Source organism: Aedes albopictus, chromosome 2, assembly GCF_035046485.1.
Source record: "Aedes albopictus strain Foshan chromosome 2, AalbF5, whole genome shotgun sequence".
NCBI classification, from domain to species: domain Eukaryota; kingdom Metazoa; phylum Arthropoda; class Insecta; order Diptera; family Culicidae; genus Aedes; species Aedes albopictus.
Genome location: NC_085137.1, coordinates 95,270,366 through 95,292,274, shown reverse-complemented (window position 1 = coordinate 95,292,274; position 21,909 = coordinate 95,270,366). Strand labels below are relative to the sequence as shown.

The window sequence follows — 21,909 nt, the reverse complement described above, 5'->3', positions numbered from 1 at the left end:
AAGGTCCAAAAAGATAAGTTCTTTCTAGGTTCACAAGTCCTCTCGAATTGCATGGTGATGCAAGAACATACTTTTAAAACAGTTCACTTCTGCAGCAGTTCCAAAGGTCCAAAAAGATTAGTTCTATATAGGTTCACTAAGTCCTCTCGAATTGCATGGTGATGCAAGAAACTTACTTTTGAAACAGTTCATTTCTGCAGCAGTTCCAAAGGTCCGAAAAGATTAGTTCTATCTAGGTTCACCAAGTCCTCCCGAATTGCATGGTGATGCAAGAAACATACTTTTAAAACAATTCACTTCTGCAGCAGTTCTAAAGGTCCAAAAAGATTAGTTCTTTCTAGGTTCACTAAGTCCTCTCGAATTGCATGGTGATGCAAGAAACTTACTTTTGAAACAGTTCATTTCTGCAGCAGTTCCAAAGGTCCGAAAAGATTAGTTCTATCTAGGTTCACCAAGTCCTCCCGAATTGCATGGTGATGCAAGAAACCTACTTTTGGAACAGTTCACTTCTGGAACTGTACCAAATGTCCAAGAAATTGTTTCACCAGGTCATCCCGAATCGCACGGTAATGCAAGAAACTTACTTTTGGAACTGTTCAATACTGAAGCTTTAGTTTTATCTAGGTTTACCAGGTCCTCCCGAATTGCATGGTGATGCAAGAATCCTTTTTTTAACAGTTCGATTCTGGAGCTGTTACAGATGTCCCAGAAGATTGAATATAATACAGTTCATCAGGTCCTCCTGAATTGCATGGCGATGCAAGAAACTTACATTTAAAACAGTTCACCAAAGGTGTTCCAAAGGTCCAAAAAGGTTAGTTCTATCTAGGTTCTCCAGATCCTCCCGAATTGCATGGTGATGCGAGAATCTTCTGTTTTTTCAACAGTACACTTCTGGATATGTCCCAGAAGATTGGATATAAAACGGTTCAGCATTTACGAGCATTTTTTTATTCAAAGAATTTATAGTGCTATTCAAAACATTGAAAAAAGTCGTGAGCGGGAAGAGATTAACCAAAAACTTCTGGAATTTTCGATATTCGAGTCGAGCTGCGTTACGTCACTCCATTTGTAAAATGAGCACAAATCATAACACATGCTAAAGTTCAAATTCATAAACTGCGTAGGTAGTTGCTTCCGAAACTACCTAGCATCACTTCATGTGAATCACTTCTCGAAACTCATCGAAATCCCGCCGGAAGACGAGATTCGGTTCTTTGGCAGCCTCGAACCGCTGCGCCGACGATTAGATCTGGCTGGTTTTGCTCCAGGCCCAAAGTATCCGGCTGTCGGAAGCCTTTCCAAATTCCAGCTGCTTCTCGGCTCCCTTCGGATCGGTCTGCGCACTCACTCACCCTCAGGGAATGTAGAACCGCTTAGTTTCCGCCCGTCGAAACGCTCGAAGCCGCTTCCGAGCACTTTGGCGCCGTCGATCAGCTCGTGGATTGAGACCTTACTAAAGAATCCGGACCGGAACCCGCCGAACAGCGGAAGCATGTTTTGATGGATGGGTTTGGTGAGCTTGCTGCACAGGATGTTTTATTTTTCAAATAGTAGGCCACAAACTTCCAGGCCACCCACAACGATGATGTGCAACGCGTGGACAATTTTCTGCTTTTCACCCTGGATGCGTATGAAAAAAAAAAGTAAAATTCGTTGAGAAATCGGAGAAATAAGATATATGCAAACTTGCCCTCCTATGTCTTACCTTAGCGGAAATTTCTTCAACAATTTCCCACCTATGGACGTCCTTCGCCGTTAGCTTCGCTCAAAAACATCTTCCGAATGCATTTGCTTTGATCGGCCGTTACATCCACCGGCATGAAAAACCAATCGTTTGGATTATTATTCAGCGGTCGTTTGTCGCACAGCGCCGTACCAGTCGCTTCGAATATTCCCACGCTGGCCTTGTCAACCAAGTTGCCAACACACAACGCGTAATCCGGCACTCAATTCGCGAATCCATCCGTCGGCGAGAAGCGCGTTTTGTGGTCCAACTTGCACTGCCGCCACAGCGTTTCCTGAACCACTTTTCGGTCGATCCGGTTTTCAGATTGACGAAGCCTCCTCAAACGTTGTCGATTAGACCCCTTTAGTCCCTGGATCTGTCGGCGGGCCAAGTCCGGAATTCTACTCCAACCGACTCGTATAAATTTTTGATGTTCCGTGGCAAAAAGCAAAAACTTTCAATGTTTATATACAAAGTTGTTGACAAGTCGCTTGACAGTTCGCTCAATTCGCCCGTTCAAGGGGCTCACCAAAGTGCTCGATTACACAAAACAAGAGGGGCGTGCGAAAGGATGAAAACGAAAGTGGTACCGAAAAAAATGATTACTGCTCCGTCTGTATTGTGCCTTGCAAGAAAAATCCACAGAATGCGATTATCTCGAGCAAGTTGACAAAATACTAGCGCAAGGTCTATAAAAGTCACTCATGGTGACAGAGACATCAAGTTCATGAAATGTTTATCAACAGCTACTTTGTTTGGTAAATAAAACTAAAGAATAATTTTAAATCTCATCCTATATTCAACTATTACAATACAGGCATATCAACTTTTACGATTTACACATTTTCCAGCCTTGTGATTTTTTACCGTCAACTGCGCTACTGCGTTTTGATTTAGTGACTCCAACCCCGGGCATTTGATTCGATTTGTTTTTGTTTACATCCTCACTGCTCCGTCCGTGCAGCAGATAGTAGAAAGTTCTTACGTTGCAACCAGTGCAGACATTGCATTCGTGGAGTGATTTCTTGTGCCAGAAACGAAGATATGGAACCAGGAGGATCGGAGTTGGAGACGGGTGGTTCCTGTGTCGGCAACGAATCTCAACCACATCCGAATCCGGGAGCGCAAGGAAATGCCGAAGGCGACAATAGCGATGCACATCAATCAAATAATTCAATTGCCACAACTCCAAAAAACAACGATACCGTCGACTTTACACCAGGCGCCGATTGGGACTCTCTCGCTTATGACGTGGAATACTTGGACGAATCGGCGGAACAAGGAATAAGAGAGCTAAGCAGTGCCGATAGTTGTACTCCTGATCCATTATCGGAAGCCGGACCATCTAAGCCACCGAAACGAGTAAGTTTATTTGCATATTTAGGTATGAAGTACTGGTGTTGATTGCTTGTAATTTCAGCGAAAGGCGAACAAATCTGGAAAACGAAGCCTCCTCACTGAGCTGGTTGATCTACCGGATGGATCTAAGGAAAATGATGACTATCGATTCCAAGCCACAGTTTTTGAAAAAAAGTTCAAGAATCAGAAATCATTCGAACGATGTGGGGACATCGCAATTTCTGGAAGCTCTGCGGAATATGTGCTGGTGAAGATTTGGCAGTACTGCTCGAAGTTTATTGATCGGGGTGTGGTGTTTCCGGATTCAACTGACGCGACAAATGAACTTAAGTGGGATCATCCACCAACGTATGAAGACCGTGATAAGTTCATGACGTTCCACGATAAAATCAGCAAGCGATGCACTCTACCATACACTCCAAAGTTGGCAGACGAAGGATGTGACTGTGATGCTGTACAAGTATTCCGATGCAGTGTCGACTCTTCACAAGTGGAATCAAGTTGAAAGCCAACTCCTACGGTCACAGACAACGGATCGAGCAGGTGCAGAAGCGATATCGTCCTTAAATCAAGTGAAGGAAGATCTTAAGAAACGGCATGGAAGATACTTGAGTGCTGATGACGTCAATTGGGGATGCTGGGCCAATTGGATTTGCATTCATTTATTTTTATTTATTTAGTTAACATCAAATTCATGATAATACTGAATCAACAATTTGCCGCCATAATACTCGATTTGCAGCTGCAGCTCTCCAACGTCGGTCACGCCCAACACTCGCCAGATCACGCTCCACCTGGTCCGCCCATCGTGCTCTCTGCGCTCCACGCCTTCTTCTACCAACCGGATGGTTAGCAAACACCAACTTTGCAGGGTTGTTGTCTGGCATTCTTGCAACATGCCCTGCCCACCGTATCCTTCCGGCTTTGGCTACCTTCTGGATGCTGGGTTTATTTTATTTTTTTTTTTTTTATTTTATTTTTATTTTAATTCCTTGATCAACAGGCTTAACTAGCCCCAATGATCTTACTCTCTAGTTACATAGTTTAAACATACTTAGTACAGCAGACATGGTTAACATAAAGCTCACAATACAAGACCACACAATTCTACACTCTACACAACAGTCCAAACAGTCAACGACACTCTAAATGTTCATGGTTCCCAATAAGAAGATGCACGATGTTCAAACTCTCTAAACAGCAGTCCCGCCGGCCAGGTTGAGTCCATTAGAGCTTTATCTCTGTACTGCCAATCAACGCCAACTTTGAATGAGATGAAGCGTAGATTTTCATAATTGCTCCAACGCGGTACCAGTTTAATAACTTCGGGTTGGCCATTTAGCTGCAAAGAGTCACCCACAATTTTTCGCATGATATCGGTTGAAACGTGTTTAGCGACCCTTGTAAAAAATATCCATAATTTGCGGGATCCAGCAGAAGCCATTTTAACATTAGATCCCATCTGCAGTTGAGAGGAATCGTTCAATTGAAGCGATGGAATGTTTTCGGAGCCACAATTTCTTTGTGGTGTAGATGTAGTAGGAATTATCGGGTTCCTATCGGAATTTTGGTCACAAACTATCGTTCGTTTCAATTCGGCAAAACTCTGCTTAATATTTGCGAATTCGGACTGAAGCTGATACACTGTATGTTCCACATTGATTTCAGGAGTTTTTTCAACCAACGCGATCTTTTGATTTGTTGGTGCAGATCGCTGCTTGCGGAATGACGAGAGGCAATCTTCGCACAACCAGAGGACATTGTTGAAATCAACGCAAACTCGCATTTGATATATGTTCATATTCGTGCAACTCAAGTGGTTTTGAACGCCGCAGTCGTCACACTCAATCCTCTCGTCCCATGCGCCGATAGCCGAAGAGCATTTGCCACAATCAAATCTGCGCGCCATTGTATAGTCCGTACAGGTAACTCAAGCAGTACAAGCAGATGACAACAATAATGGGCCGTCGTTATTGACCACAAATCGGAAAAAATTTCCGACGTTTTAGAGCAGCGTGTAAATGCTATTCACAAGAGTTTATACTTTTCGATACAACCGAGAATTCTTTTTCGACTGAACACAATTTTTGCTTGAATTAGGGTACAATTCACACTATTTTAATACGAAAATTGAACAGCGATTATACACAACACGCACGCGACTTAGCGGTTCTCACAATTCAGGGTTCGCCATAAAGTGCAGCGAGCTCGTGGTTCATCCTTCTCCGCCACACACCGTTCTCCTGCACGCCGCCGAAGATCGTCCTTAGCACCCGTCGCTCGAAAACTCCGAGTGCTTGCATGTCCTCCTCGAGCATCGTCCACGTCTCGTGCCCGTAGAGAACCACCGGTCTTATTAACGTCTTGTACATGGTACATTTGGTGCGGGGGTGAATCTTTTTTGACCGCAGTTTCTTCTGGAGCCCATAATAGGCACGACTTCCACTGATGATGCGCCTTCGTATTTCACGGCTCACGTTATTGTCAGCCGTTAGCAAGGAACCGAGGTAGACGAATTCTTCTACCACCTCGAAAGTATCCCCGTCTATCGTAACATTGCTGCCAAGGCTTGTCCTGTCTCGCTCAGTCCCACCTACCAGCATGTACTTTGTCTTAGCCGCATTCACCACCAGTCCGACCTTTGCTGCTTCACGTTTCAGGCGGGTGTACTGTTCTGCCACCGTTCCAAATGTTCTGGCAATAATATCCATGTCATCCGCAAAACAGACAAATTGGCTGGATTTCGTGAAGATCGTACCCCGGCTGTTGAGCCCGGCTCGTCGCATAACACCTTCCAGGGCGATGTTGAATAGTAGGCAGGAAAGTCCATCACCTTGTCGTAGTCCCCGTCGAGATTCAAATGAACTGGATAGTTCACCCGAAATCCTTACGCTGTTCTGCACACCGTCCATCGTTGCTCTTATCAGTCTAGTCAGCTTCCCGGGAAAGCTGTTCTCGTCCATAATTTTCCATAGCTCTGTGCGGTCGATGCTGTCGTATGCCGCTTTGAAGTCGATGAACAGGTGATGCGTTGGGACCTGGTATTCACGGCATTTCTGGAGGATTTGCCGTACGGTGAAGATCTGGTCCGTTGTCGACCGGCCGTCGATGAAACCGGCTTGGTAACTTCCCACGAACTCATTTACTTTAGGTGAAAGACGACGGAAGATGATCTGGGATAGCACTTTGTAGGCGGCATTCAAAACGGTGATCGCTCGAAAGTTCTCACACATTAACTTGTCGCCTTTCTTGTGGATGGGACAGATTATCCCTTCCTTCCACTCCTCCGGTAGCTGTTCGGTTTCCCAGATCTTGACAACTAACTGGTGCAGACAGGTGGCCAACTTTTCCGGGCCCATCTTGATGAGTTCCGCTGCGATACCGTCCTTACCAGCCGCTTTGTTGTTTTTGAGCTGGTGGATGGCATCCTTAACTTCCCTCAGCGTGGGAGTTGGTTCGTTCCCGTCCTCTGCTGCACCAACATAGTCATTTCCTCCGCTGCCTTGGTCCTCCGTGCCTACATTCTCTTCCCCATTCAGGTGCTCGTCGAAGTGCTGCTTCCACCTTTCGATCACCTCACGTTTGTCCGTCAGGAGGCTCCCGTCCTTATCCCTGCAGATTTCGGCTTGCGGCACGTAGCCTTTGCGGGATGCGTTGAGCTTCTGGTAGAACTTGCGTGTTTCCTGTGAACGGCACAGCAGTTCCATTTCCTCGCACTCCGCTTCTTCCAGGCGGCGCTTTTTCTCCCGGAAGAGACGGGTCTGCTGCTTCCGCTTCTGTCTGTATCGCTTCCCATTCTGTCGGGTTCCATGCTGCAGCATTACCGCCCGCGCTGCATCCTTCTCCTCCAGAACCGCTCTGCACTCCTCGTCGAACCAATCGTTTCGTCGACTCCGTTCTACGTACCCGATAGTGCTCTCAGCTGCGTTGTTGATGGCTGCTTTGATTGTACTCCAGCAGTCCTCTAAAGGGGCCACATCGAGCACACCCTCGTCCGGCAACGCTGCCTCGAGATTCTGCGCGTATGCGGTGGCGACATTCGGTTGCTTCAGTCGCTCTAGATCGTACCGGGGCGGCCGCCGGTAATGTACGTTGTTAATAACGGAGAGTTTTGGGCGCAGTTTAGCCATCACCAGGTAGTGATCGGAGTCGATATTAGCGCCACGAGAGGTCCTGACGTCGATAATGTCGGAGAAGTGCCGTCCATCAATCAGAACGTGGTCGATTTGCGATTCCGTTTGTTGTGGTGATCTCCAGGTGTAACGATAAGGGAGGCTGTGCTGGAAGAAGGTGCTACGAATGGCCATGTTCTTGGAGGCGGCGAAATCGATGAGGCGTAGGCCATTTTCGTTCGTCAGCTGGTGGGCGCTGAACTTTCCAATCGTCGGTCTGAATTCCTCCTCCTGGCCTACCTGAGCGTTTAGATCCCCTATGATGATCTTGACGTCGTGGTTTGGGCAGCGGTTGTACTCGCGTTCGAGCTGCGCGTAAAATGCGTCTTTGTCATCATCAGTGCTTCCGGAGTGAGGGCTGTGCACGTTTATTATGCTAATGTTGAAGAATCGGCCCTTGATCCTCAACCTGCACATTCTTTCGTCGATCGGCCACCAACCGATCACGCGCCTCTGCATGTCGCCCATCACTATAAAAGCTGTTCCCAGCTCACGTGTGTTGCCGCAACTCTGGTAGATGGTATGATTACCTCTAAACGTTCGCACCATAGATCCTGTCCAACACACCTCCTGCAGCGCTACGATTCCGAACCCGCGGTCCTTCAGTATATCGGCGAGTATGCGGGTGCTCCCGATGAAGTTGAGAGATCTGCAGTTCCACGTACCGAGCTTCCAATCGCAAGTCCCTTTTCGTCGCTGTGGTCGTCGCCATTGGTATCGGTTCGCATTCTTCTCTTGTTGATTTTCCGGTGCTAGTCTTTTTTACGGCTGGCTCGCAGGGCCTGACACCAACCCACTAACCCAGGGAGCTGGGCTTACCTTCCCGGAAGCTACGGGTTCTGCATTGGCATTTCCTCCAACTACAGTGCTAAATAGCTAGGCTCGAGAAGTTTTTGGATTTGCAGTAAACCTTTAAACATGCGAGACGAATTGGTGCAACAGACTCCGCCCCAGCATATTGTAGGGTTATTCAGTACGGTTCCTGTTCACAGTGACGTTCTGTTGGAAAAGGCGAAATTGGATTTACAGGTGGCTTCTACGGTTAACAAGGCATACGTGAAAGTACTGCAGGACCTCAGCAACGACCATCAGCAACTTCTGAATATTACATCTGTTATGGGTCAACGAATATTAATGCTTCAAGAAAAACAGGCTGAATTCGAAAATATGCTAACGGCCATGAACAGCTCAGTGTCGGTTAGAGAGAACCGATTTTCGGTTGAGTTGGCTCAATCAGTAACGGATTGCATTGACGTGGATCATCTTTAGTCATGAATTCCTTTTAGTAACCTTGTTGAATTCGCATAACCAATGAGTTTTTTTTTTCAATCGATTAATAAAATGCATAACTGAATGGTCCAATGCACGAATTTATTCTGGCCTGCTTACTCTCACGCGAAATTTGACGTTTGAGCGGTGTCGGCACCGCTCAAACGTCAAATTTCGCGTGAGAGTAAGCAGGCCAGCATAAATTCGTGCATTGGACCATGGATAATTGTTTTTTTTTATTGACAACAATGAGGAATAGCACGAAGTTCATTACATAACAAAAGTTTACATTCATCAATGGTTGATTCCATGGTTGATTCACATTTTGAACCCAAACGTTTTCATATCTTGGCCCAAACCAATACTGGGATCGAAACTTCCCCCAGGAAGGTATCCACACTTTTTGAAAATTTTCGAGCAATCATAGTCTTTGAAATGCGCCAATGCCTCACAAATGGTAATAGTCAAATCTTTGGAGCTGTTTTCAATATATGTCTTCTTCAGATATCGTTTTAGGTACCCAAAAACGTACTCGATAGGGTTATAAAACGGAGCGTATGCAGGTAAAAATATGACATTGATACCTAACGATCGTAAATACTCTACAATTGCCTTGTGACAATGGATACGTGCTCCATCCATCACCCAAGTACTATACTGACCAGGGTGACGTTTTACCACTCCGCTTAGGGCAAATGAACGAACGCAATCAAAAAATACTTTTCTAGTAAAAGTACCTTCGGTAGAAAAAGTTTCAATAATGCCATTGCTTCCCAAAAAACTCAACATTGAGCATCTAGGACGCCTTATGAATTCCCCACGGTATACCAGCCTATCTCCTACAGGGGCATAACCTTTGTTCCGGAGCATTCCTCGACTATCAAAGGATACTTCGTCCAAAAATACTAGGTTATGGATGTCCCAACTTACGGTGCTCATATCGGAATGAAACCGGTAAATATCTTGTTGCCGCAGTTGGATTGCCCTTCGCTCCAAGACCTTCCAGCTATAACCTTCTGAGTGAAGGATTCTGTTGATAGATGCGGTGCTGATGGCCTTGTGAAATGTCCTCTCAAACTGCTCTTTAGTTTCGTTCAGGTACAGAATAGGGCAATTTTTGTACAGATCTACTATCCAGGATCGTTCTTTGGCTCCAAACTGCAGGTAGACTTTTGCCCTTTCTTTCCGTCCGAAATACTTATTTTCCTCGTACCGGCGAATCCATTGGGAGATCGTGGTGTGGTGCTTGGCATAAATTTTAGCTAATGCACACTTCCTGATTCCCAAGTAATAATACCCGTAAAGGCAGTGGTAAACCGTGTTTACGGATGCATGTTGACCAAAAACGTTTTCACGGATTCCAACCATGTCACACTGGAGGCTATAACGTACGATGTGCTGGTAAAGCTGGTGAAATTTTGGAAATAATACTTATAGAGCACTTTATCACGAACTTTTATGAAATATCTTACCGTAATTTTGTTATTATGTCGATTTTTGATCAAAACCACTTCGACTCGCGTTGTTCATTAGCAATGTTGTTGACAAGGAAAACCCAAAACAAAAACGATTTTGACATTGCGTCTGTATCGCGGGTATCTCCCTTGCGCGTTACCGCCGCCGCTCAATGTGGATTTAAGATGAGCGCCGCAATATCTTCGTTTGTGGTATGATCGCCTCCAAGCATGGGAAAACTCATTCGCTCACCCGAATGTCGGCGATGCAAAATAGCAAAAAGAACGCCAACAACCCAATGCTGAGTGAGAGCACGGGGCACTAGGAACGAACGCAACACGAACGGCTCGCCACCGACTCCACCGAAGCGAATCAGGAGAGAAACAAATAGAGTGTGAGATGAATCAGCTTGCATCGGTGCATACGACAAGAACGTTCGCTCTCTCAACTACCGAGTGGCATTCAGCTGATTGAATCAAAACGCACTCACTGATTCAATTCCCAGTACTGAATGCTTCCACTGAACACCAAATGAACGTTCCAAAATGAATGCTCTCGCACCCGACTCAGAACGCAAACATTCGTTCAATCTTGGTTCGTTCGCCTTTGGCACTCAGATTCGGTAGCGATTCATTCGACCGTCGTTGCTTGCGTCGCTCGGTGATCGGCGATTAGAAAGAATGGGCAATGAAAGTGGAAAGATTTTGCTTGGCTGGGGGAGAAGCACACTCGCATCAGATTGTGCGTGGTGTAGGGTCCACTTCCGGAAGCAACTCTCGCAACGGCAAACTCCAGCTCTCCAGTTCAGTAGCTTTCTCCGGTCGTTCGGATTCACCGGATTCACCAGACTTCCCACAGGTTCGCTGTCCGTCGTCCGCCGACGCTCCACTCTTCTCGCAACTGTCACTCTACACACTCATTCGTAACTGCTCCATTCGCACCATCTACACACTCAATGTAAACATAGAGAGTGCATGCCAGTACAAACCCTACACGTGGATGTGAGTGAGGGATACGCAATAAATGAATGATGTTTTCCCATCCTTGATCGCCTCGCCTTAGTTCTTGTCACTAAAAAATTCAGCTGCAAATTAGCGGTACTCATCGCTTCTGCCCAATAATGGTATCCAACAAGCTTCACCTTCAACAACATGCAGCGGGCCACCTCTACGAAGTACCTGTACCAAATCTGTTTCAAATGGTTGCCATAATCAGTTGCTCTATTCCAATTTGCCTAAGGGGGAGAAGAAGCCAATCGAGGAAACGAAGAAATGCTACAGTCCATCGTAAGCTGACATTAGCAACGTTGTTCCGCGTACTAACCGTGACACTCCATGGAAGCAAATGAAAAGTTGAATCCTCGGTCACAATCGTGGATAAATTGTCTGCAAAGGCACTTGGATTTGAAGGAAAATCAAAAACCTTGTGTATCAATTGGACTGGAGAAATACAGAAGAAACTATGTTCACACCAGGTGGCAATAGTTGTTTCAGCGGTCGACAACGGAAAGCGGATGCTCCTGAAGTGTACGTGGTCGAGAACCTAGGCTTACGGAAGCAAACAGTCAAGTTTCAGAAAATGGAAAAGCATTTCACCTCCCTCAAAAATTACCGATAAGACCTTTTACAACTGTTATCCCTTTACTGAACAACATTTATCTTCTAGACACACTTATGCTGCGTGAAGGACAAATAGTCGATCCAATTGCAAGGAGAACGCACATTGGCTGGATCGTGTACGGAAGCATACGTTGGACAGTAGATCAACTTCCACACCAACAAATGCATTGCATATCGATGCGAGAGCTTCCGATGAAGTTTTTCACTCGTACTTCCAAGATTTCTTTGCATTGGAAAGTTTGGAGATTTCTGTTGCACAAGAAACAGATACGATAGAAGACCAATGACTCCGCAAGATCTTGGAGGATACGACGCGACAAAGCGCACCGAGAGTGGAAGGTTTCAAACGAATTCATCGATAATCGTTTGTTTCACAAGCTTAAACATAACTTTCGCTTCTCTTTCTCTTCTCTTTCTCTCATAACTTCTCTTCTTTCGCTTTCACTCTTTGTCTCGTCTGCAGGAGCGTTTCATTTCCTTCTCGAAATCTGAATAGCGCTGACGGGCTACGACTTTGGCTGCTCCTGTTTTCGCTCGCTCTATCTCGGCTTGGCGTTCCTTCGCTCTTCTATCTTCCTCCAGGTGTCATCTGCGATCCACTGATTCTTTGAGTGAGAGACGAGAGATTTTCCTGAGAATCCGGAATCTCTCAAAGAGTTTTCCTTCAATCTTTCTCCTAAAGTACTTCTAGCAATCTCTCCGGGGAATTCTCATAGTTTTTCCCAGAATTTCTCCCAGAGCTCGTTCTGGTTTTTCAAAATAGTTCTTGTGATTTTCTCCAGAGCTGCTCCAGAGTTGCTGTAGGCATTTTCCTGGACTTCCTTTCAATTTTTTTCCTGGAATTCTGCGTGAAAATTTATCCTGAATACCATCTTGAATTTTTCTGTATTTTTTCTCAGTGTTGTTTTTTTTTTAAATTACTTCAAAGTTTCTTCTGATATATCTAGACGAACATTTGAAAAGGGCCTATCTGCTTTTTGTAAACAAACATGTTTCTGTCTCTGCAGGGCCCATCTGCATCCACCCACGCACATCAACACCCTTAACAGATAGCTTGATGAACACTCTTTCTGATAAGGGTGTTGATGTGCGTGGGTGGATGCAGATGGGCCCTTCAGAGACAAAAACATGTTTGTTTACGCAAAGCAGATAGGCCCTTTTCAAATGTTCGTCTAGATATATGATAATTCATTAAGCAGTGTTCTCTGGGCGTTTTTCCTGGAATTTGCCATTGCTTCCTCCAAATTGTAGGCGGATTTCCTTTCTAGTTTTTCCCAGCGTTCATCTCCAATATTTTGTTCCGAAATCGATTCCAAATTTCACCTACTACAGGAAAAAAATCTCTAATACACCCAAACCTCCATTGAGGTAATGAGTCGGGACTACCAAAATAAAATTTTAACTCAAATGGATTTGAAGATTGCAGTGAAGTTTAAGAAGGGCGAGTGGCCAGGAGATTTAAAGGGGGTCATTTGGGGTTTTAGAGGGCACTGAAGGGCACTCAAGGGAGTTTCAGAAAGAGTAAGGGAGGGGGTTGCGTTACATGGGATCCGATGGAGTTTTATGGGGGATTTCGAAGGCCTTTTTCAAATCTTCAGAGGAGTACTTCAGAGGGCACGCTTCAAAGGCGTTACGCAGGCTTTTGTGGAGGTTTCTGAGGGTCGTAGTTTCGTTGCATGGAGTCCTTGATGTTTTAGGGGATTTCCAACCCGAGCAAAGACAGATAACAAAGTGATATTACTTTGATAATAAACTGTATTATTGGTGTTATCATTTTGTTTTTTTGTTATCATCTTTTTCAATTGATGATTACCAGATGATAACAAATTTAGTTATCGATAATTTTGGTCTATCATGATAACATAAAAATACTAAATGATAACAAAATTTGTTATCTGTTTCCAAACGCATATTTCAAAGCTTTCCCAAAACTGTGAGTCTGATGAACCTCGAATCTAAAAATAGATTCCACTTTCCTCCTTCAATGCGACAGCAGTACGAGAGCGTAGCCTTTTATTACTCTCTTTCTCAATGAGTCCCGTTGGTATAGGGGCTATCGGCTGCGACCGACAATCACTCGATCAGGGTTCAAGACCAGCCCGGGCGCAATAGTTGAAAACATTGGTTCTGAATTATAAGAAACTTTTTTCAATAGGGTACGACATCGGTAAATTAGATTTTTACTATTTTGGTCGATAAAATAGCACTGAATGATAACTAACTGATAACAAAACCAGTTATCAATCAGCTGTATTTTTTCATGTTGATAACTAATTTTAAAATTGAGTAAAATATTGTATAACACAATTACTTATCAACTTCAACTCAATGATAACTTAACTTCTTATCATTTTGGTATTCGAGAAGTAAATATGAGTTATCATTTTTGTTTTTTTTTGTTTTTTTTTTGTCTGTATTAACATCATTTTTGTTATGTTGGCTCTTAATTCAACCTAAATGATAACAAATTCAATTATCAAACGAATGATAACCAGGTAACAGAACTTGTTATCATTTTGTTATCCGCCTTTGCTCGGGAAGGCATTTCAGAAAGCTTCAGAGGCGTTATGTAGGCTTTTTCGGGGGTTTCTAAGGGTGTTAGGTGCGTTACATGGGGTCCGAAGATGTTCTAGGGGGATTTCCTGTACAAACCTTGATACAAACAAATGTAGAGCACATTTTTGGAAGAATCCCGGAAGAATTTTAGAGATCAGAGTTTTGTTGAAATTTTTCGGGATGAACTGTTGTAGTAATTCCATGACGAATTCAACAAAAACCTTAAAAAATCGTGAAAATCTGAAGAAAAGGAAGAACTAAGGAAGAACTTCAAATGGGAAAAAAATTGAGAAAAACTCCCGCGATTTTCTCTACAGATTGACCAAATTTTTTTTCTAGAGATCGCTCCGAAATTTCTCGCGCAGCTTCTCCAGTATTTTTTCAGGAAATATTTGAATTGAGTAACTAATTTCGGAATTTCTCTCGGCATTCCTTCCAGGATTTCTCCTAACATGCCTCCCGGAATTAATTCCTTGAATTTTCTCGAATTTCTCATGCAATTCTTAGAACTGTTTTATTTATTGTGTTATATGTACGTACGTTTTTAACTTGTAAAATGTTATCCAAGTTTATTGCACATTTATAATGCTCTGAAGTGATAGGGCACTATGAGAAATCAGTGATATCATTTTGATGGCACACATTTAGGTAATTTCGGGCAATTATTAACTGAAAGACTTGTGTAGACCCTTCCCTAATAGGGACATCAAAGTGAAGACGTCTCACATTAAAATCTGATTCAAGATGCCTCCTTAGGATTAAAAATTACTAGACAAAACTCAAGCTATAAAAGCAACTAATGCTGCAATCAAAAGGCAACCTGCCAGAGAAAATACGATTACAGGATTGACTGATAGACCAACAACATTTATGAAACCTCGCATTCCTGGAATTGGAAATTGTTATCCCCTAGGGTAACAGGGCAAAATGTATGTTCTGTGTCGTATATGTCCATATGTGATGTCCTAACTTATAACGCATTTGTAGTGTTCCACTACACTATGTTATATTTAAATATGCATATGTAGTGCTCTATTATTTTTCGTAATACTTCCATGGAATTACCAGATACAATCCCTCTGTGTATTTCTCCAGAAGTTCATTGTGGAATGTCACTCGGATTCATCATATAATTCTTCTCGGGAGTTGCGTTTGGTATTTCTCCTGAGTTTCTTCAAAAATTTCTTCCAGATTACTGTCGGATTCACTTCTAAATTTCTCGTGGTATTTCTCTTAGGTTGATCCTCAAGATCCTAAAATACCATTTACAATGCCTTTTGTGTGTTAAGTCCCGGAAAAAAGTTTTACAGGGCAATAATGAACGTCTGCACGTATTTCAATTGAATTTATTAAATGTTATGTATCTTGATCAAACAGTGAAGAACCTTATTTTTTATATTTTTTTTTGCGCAGATCAAAAATGAAGAATGCGAGTTGGTAAACCATTTTGAACACCACCAGTCAATATTGGTACTGACAGCTCTTCCTCTTATCAACAGTAGAACGCGAACTTATTCTGTAGAACGAGAACCACATGATGTTGCCGCCGCTGATCTTTATCAGTTCATACGAAGTTCAATTGTAAGAAAAAGTAAAGGCTTGATTTATGGTCAACCCCTTTATGATACAAATATCAACAGGAAATAACATTTCTTCTTCACTCACGTTGGCATTAAATTTCACAGTAGATACATTCGATTTTTTATGTATCGAGTAAAAACCAGCTCAGGAAATTACAAACCAAAAAAAAATATCCAAATCCTAAAATTTTGCGGTTTAACGCCCCTTTACCACTGTGCCACGAGAAGAAGTGCGGATTCGAGGGAAATGAAATTTTACGTTTACGGCAACCGAGATTGCAACTTCCATAAAAATTTAGCCATTGTGCTGAGCCGTCGCGTCCGTACCCCGCCGAGAATGGAGAAAGGATGAGGCGAGCGACGGTTTGTTGGCGAAAGAGCGAATGCGGTACGACAACTGTATTGTTCTTCTTGTGTTTGGCTTTAGTGCTTCGAAACAGCTATGGTGAAGGCATGTTTGGTGCAATCCAATGATTTGACTGGCTTTTGGATGGGCGTGAAAGCGCATCAAAGGAGGGTGTTGCAGATTGGATGTCGATAAGAAAGCAGCTTCAATTGTGAATGTTAATTTAAATGAAGGATTCGTCTGACTCAATTCGAATGATTGAGATTGTCAGCTTTTAGAAGTTTTTTTTTTCATTCCTCGAATTTTATTCGCTCATTCCAGCTGTTCAGGATCGAAGCGAAGATCATAAAATTTAACCGAATTTAAAGTTCATTATAGATTTTGGTGTGTCAAATTTCATTGACCACGATTTGAGGCGTAGCTGAACGAGAGGATAAAGTGTGAATCATTCATTCCGAATGATAAATGACGGAAAACCACATTTTTTCCTCTCTACTGAGAAGACACAAAAGGTAGGGAAAAAAGCAAGTCTAAAGTTGAGAAGACATCACATTAATCTGAGAAGATTTTTGTAGGGTAAGGTTAAATTTAGCACCACTCAACAGCATTTCCTTGCCATTGTGAGTTTTTCAATTTCCGTGATAGAGATTGATTTCTTTTGATGAAACATTTGAAATGGATTATTATCTATACATTTTGTTTTGCTCTATCTGCATAGATTTGAGATAAACAATTTTATAAAATCTCATTCTAAAAACATGACAAGGGTTAGTGTAGTGTAAGCATTACAGTAGACGTTCGGTCGGTGCAAACGGTTTAACTGCAATGCTTTTTAACTGCAAGTCCGGTAAGTACAACAAATTTGCAGTTATCGCACCGCTATCCGTCAAAACGGTGCGCCAAGTTAGCCCAAATGAACGGGCGAATGAATTTTGCGTTCATTTGACGTCAATTGATGGCTTGTTGACACTGTCAGGCGGTGCAGTTATCGGATTTTAGTTCGTTAAGTGAAACGTAAACATGTTGCAGTTATCGAACGTCTACTGTACATAAAATAGAACTTGAATAGCCGAAGAAGAAAATCTGTTCAGATACTGTCTCATTGTTGTTAATTTTATTCGGCCTTTTCAACCGCAAAACAAACGAATAAAAAAATTATTCAAAAAGTTTTCGCATCACTCAGTCTAAAAAGTTTGCACTTCTCGTTTTCAATTACCTTTACACCAACCCACGTACTACCGACTCATTGCTGAGGGGCTGTCCATAAACCACGTGGTCATTTTTTTGAGACTTTTCAACCCCAAACCCCCCCCCCCCGCGTGGTCATTAGTCCATACAAAAAAAATATTTGTCCATACAAAATACTCATAGGCCGAACACCACCCCCCACCCCCCCTCATGACCACGTGGTTTATGGACAGCCCCTGAGTACGGATATAGTCTATTTTACGAAACGACAACAGTGTTGATATTGATATTAACACTCACGGGCTTGGGCGCAACCTCCTGTCAAATTTTCATTCATGAAATGAGCGATCAGCTGATCCGAAACGTCTCGTAAAATGGCTCATTGAAAAAAGCAAATGCTTCAGCTTGCGATACGATGTGTGGCAGCCAGGTCATGTTGCTGTATGGTTTTTTGCTTTTTTGCCAGCTATATTCTTATCCCCCACTGCCCTGCCGTTGCGTCGTCATCGTGTTGAGGAGCTCAATGCAACGTTAAACTGCGGATATTATCGCGCTCCTCAGCCGTGAAGTTCTTCATAAATATTTATCGAAAAATTAGAGCTTACTCAACAAAGCTTCCGCCACAGCAGTGCACAACAACAGGCGGCAAGGGTGCGATGCGGTGCGAAGAGCACGGTTGACGTTGACATGATAAAGTGGAAGTGTGATAAGGGTCAGAGATGGCGGAGGACGAAGGCAACTGGAGAATTAAATTATTATGGTGATATCAGAATAAGCTGTGTTGAAGGATTGTGTCACGCGGTACAATTTGCGATTAGGTATGCATCAATGACACCGGAAACGGTGGCTTGGGGTGAAGATAATTAACTGTGAACATTGAAAAAAAGCCTAATATAATACTTTGTACCTGTCAATCCTTATCGACCTGAGTCAGCGCACACGAAATAAAATCACACCGAATACTCAACGGAATTGATTTTATATTATCGTAAGGTTCCTATGTAGACGAAATCCTTCACCACCTCGAAGGTATCCCCGTCTATCGTCTCATTACTACCTAGACGGAATCGGTCGTGTTCGGATCCGCCTGCATGTAACTAACAGTTCGACCTTTGCTGCTTCGCGTTCCAGGCGGGTGTACAGTTCTGCCACCGTTCCAAATGTTCTGATGATGATGTCCAGTCAACGTAGTCCGCAAAGCAATTAAATTGATCGGACTTTGTTAAAATCGTATCCCGGTTGTTGAGCCTGGCTTGTCGCATCACACCTTTCAGAGCTATGTTGAAGATTAGGCATGAGAGTCATAGTCATTTCGTCGTAGCTCCCGGCGATTTTCGAATGAACTGAATAGTTCATCGGAAGCCCTTACGCTGCCTATATTGTACACTGTCCATTGTTGCTTTAATCAGTCTAATAGCACTTGGTTGGCCGCATCCAAAATGGTGGTCGCTCTGAAGTTCTCACACTCCAAATAGTCGCCTTTCTTGTGAATGGGGCACCCATTCCTTCCACTTTTCCGGCAACTGTTTGGTTTTCCAGATCCTGACTACCAATCGGTGCAGGCAGGTGACCAGCTTTTCTGACCCCATTTTGATGAGTTCCTCTGCGATACCATCCTTGCCAACTGCTTTATTGGCTTGGAGCTGGTGTATTATATTTTGTTTTTCGTCAGCGTGGGCGTGGGCTCATTTCCGTCCTCTGCTTCATTCGTGTAGTGTGTTCGCTCCGTGCCTACGAGCACCACATATTTTGGCTCGCGACACGAAGTCGTTGCGGGATATGCGTTGAGTTTCTGGTAGAACTTCCATGTTTCATGGGAACGACACAGTAAATCCATTTCTTCGCAATCCGCTTCTTCCAGGTGGCGCTTTGCAACGTTCCACGTTCTGCCGGGTTCCTTGCTGCAGCATTACCGCCCGTGCTGCGTTCTTCTCGCTGTATACCCCTCGGATCATTCGTTTTGTCGACCCCTTTACACGTATCCGATGGTACACTCGGCTGCGTTGATGGCTGCTTTTACTGTTCTCCAGCAGTCCTCTAGAGTGGCCACATCGAGCTCGCCCTCGTCTGGCAACGCTGCCCCGAGTTTCTGCTTGTATGCCAAGGCAACATCCGATTGCTTCAGTCATTCAAGGTTGATCCGTGGTGGCCGCTGGTACCGTACATTGTTGATAGCCGAAAATTTTTTGCACAGTTTGACCATCACCTAATGGTAGTCGGAGTCGATGTTGGCGCCACGATAGGTCCTGACGATAATATCGGAGAAGTGCCGTCCGTCAATCAGAACGTAATCGATTTTCGATTCCATCTGCTTTGGTGAACTAAAAGTGTAGCGATAAGGGAGGCTGTGTTGAAAAAAAGATGCCACGTATGGTCATATTTTTGAAGGCGGCGAAATCAATGAGTCGTACATAGGTCGTTTTCGTGCGCGTGCTGGTGGGCGCCGAACTCTGCAATCGTCGGTCTGAATTCTTCCTCCTGGCCTACCTGAGGGTTATAGTCTCCTGTGAAGATTTTGACGTCATTACTTGGGCAGCGGCCGTACTCGTGTTCGAGCTGGGCGTTAAAATCGGCTGTGCACGTTTATCATGCTGAGGTTGAAGAATCGGCCCTTGATCTTCATCCTGAACATTCTTTCGTCGATCTGTCTTCAACCGATCATGCATCTTTGTATGTCCAGGTCCACCATCACGATAAAAGGTGCTCCCTGCTCACGTGTGTTGCTTCAGCTCTGGTAGATGGCATGATTGCCCGATGTTTCGGGTGGCTTTCTCAGTCTTTAAGTCGAGAATCGATATTTCCAAATTTTTTGAAGGCCATGCAGTGCTCCAGGTATTATGGATGAATGCTTGATATACTATCTCCTATTTAAGACATGTTCATGAATTGAGTTTCTGCCAGCTTTTCTCCAAATTGGACCTCTGTGGCGGCGGATGCAGTGATCACGATCTGAGGAAGAGCGAAACGAACGGTGGGTGATGTTCGCCGCTGCAGTCCACGCTGAAGACTGAGATAAGGCCAAGCAAAAAGGCCTACTTTGAGGGTCTCTGTTAGAGTGCCAATGAGAATCCGTGGGGCGAAGCCTACGGATCGTGACGGCCACGTCGAGAGGTGTAATGGCTCTTACAGAACAATCTCTAGAGATGTTGGAGGTGATCATCGAGGTCCTTTTTCCGCTTCATGATCCCAGTCCTTGGCCTCCTTTCGTAAGACAGCCGTGGACTGGGGCTGGCGATGAGGAGAGGGTCACCGATGTGGAACTTCCGGGGAGAGCAAAGTCCCTTAGCGTAGGTCCGGATGGAGTTCCGAAGCTGGCCATAAAAGTAGCTATTGTAGCAGCTCACGAGATATTCAGGTCTGCTATGCAGAAATATGGAAGATGCAGAGCCTGGTTCTATTGCCAAATCCGGGAGACCCGTCGGCATATGGACCAATATGCTTGATCGACACGGCGAGGAAGGCGCTCGAAAAGATCATCATGAATAGAATGTTGAGGCACACCGAGGGTGTAAATGGTCTCTCGAGTAGCCAGTATGGCTTCCGGAAGGGGAGGTCGACCGTAGACGCTATCCTGTCGGTTACAAAAACCGCCGGGAAAGCACTCGAGCGTAAGAAAAGGGGCCGTCCATATACCACGTGGACAGAAAATTCATGGTTTTTGACCCCCTCCCCCCTCCCCGTGGAAAAGCGTGGACTTTTCATTGACCCCTACCCCCCTCCCCCAATGTCCACGTGGACATCCGAAAAAAGTTTGTTTTTTAATTTCTAAAATAAATGAAAAAAGTGATTTTGAAAACTTTTTTTAAATATTGTTTTTTTTTTCTTAGTAAACAATGTCTTAAATATTGAAAACTTTATAAAATACAAATATTCTATAGCATTACATAAAATACAAACAAGCAGCACAAAATAGGTACCTACAAGTTTTCAACATTTTTTTTTTTTCAGCCTCATGTTTGTGAGAGTGTGGGATCGATTCTTGCTCCAATTGGTGAAAAATTTTCGTCAAACGGAAAATTCTTTATTGGGTGTTTATTGTGTAATGTCCATCGCCTAATGTTAGTGATTGCTCAATGTTTAGTCTGTACAGCCTCTGGTTGAAGACGGTATTTTTTAGAATGTTTGTTCAATCTATGATTGTCTGATTGTTTTGTTGAGATAAGGTAATTTTATATTTTAGATTTTTGTTGAGATAAGATTATATTTCTAAGATTCTTACAAAAAAAAAACAAGATTTACAGCAACTAAATTGTATTGATGGAGTTTAGACTTTAATATTAGAAACATCTTAAATTTTGGAGGAACCTACAAAAACAAGTTTTTGAGATAAGCTTGCAAATCCCTACATGTATTTTGAAACTTTGAAGTAGCTTAAAAATTTGATATGAAACTTTGAAAACCCCATACAGAACTTCAATGAAAATTTTCTGACTGAAACACCAACATCGAAACAGTTAACATCGAGCGCCATACCGGAATTCCAGCGTAGCGAGGAAAAGTGAACGATATACCCGAAAAATACAATCCCACGCAAGGAGTCTTGGCTAGAAAAATACGCCTAAACTAATGCCTAATGAACCGATACCAAAGTGGAACAAAATTGACCCTTTCGCACCCGACGTTTTATGTTTAAGGA

The 21,909-nt window shown here is 43.6% G+C and overlaps 1 protein-coding gene and 1 pseudogene across 1 annotated transcript; one reads left to right on the top strand and one right to left on the bottom strand.

Moving 5' to 3' along the window:
• Positions 1-1,709: 1,709 nt before the first annotated feature.
• Positions 1,710-3,768, top strand: LOC109424602 (uncharacterized; annotated as a pseudogene).
• Positions 3,769-8,840: 5,072 nt separating this feature from the next.
• On the bottom strand, positions 8,841-10,179 carry LOC115255535 (uncharacterized). The gene has a single exon (XM_029853662.2). The coding sequence runs from the start codon at positions 9,895-9,897 to the stop codon at positions 8,848-8,850; it is 1,050 nt and encodes a 349-aa protein (XP_029709522.1). The 5' UTR covers positions 9,898-10,179; the 3' UTR covers positions 8,841-8,847.
• Positions 10,180-21,909: the final 11,730 nt, after the last annotated feature.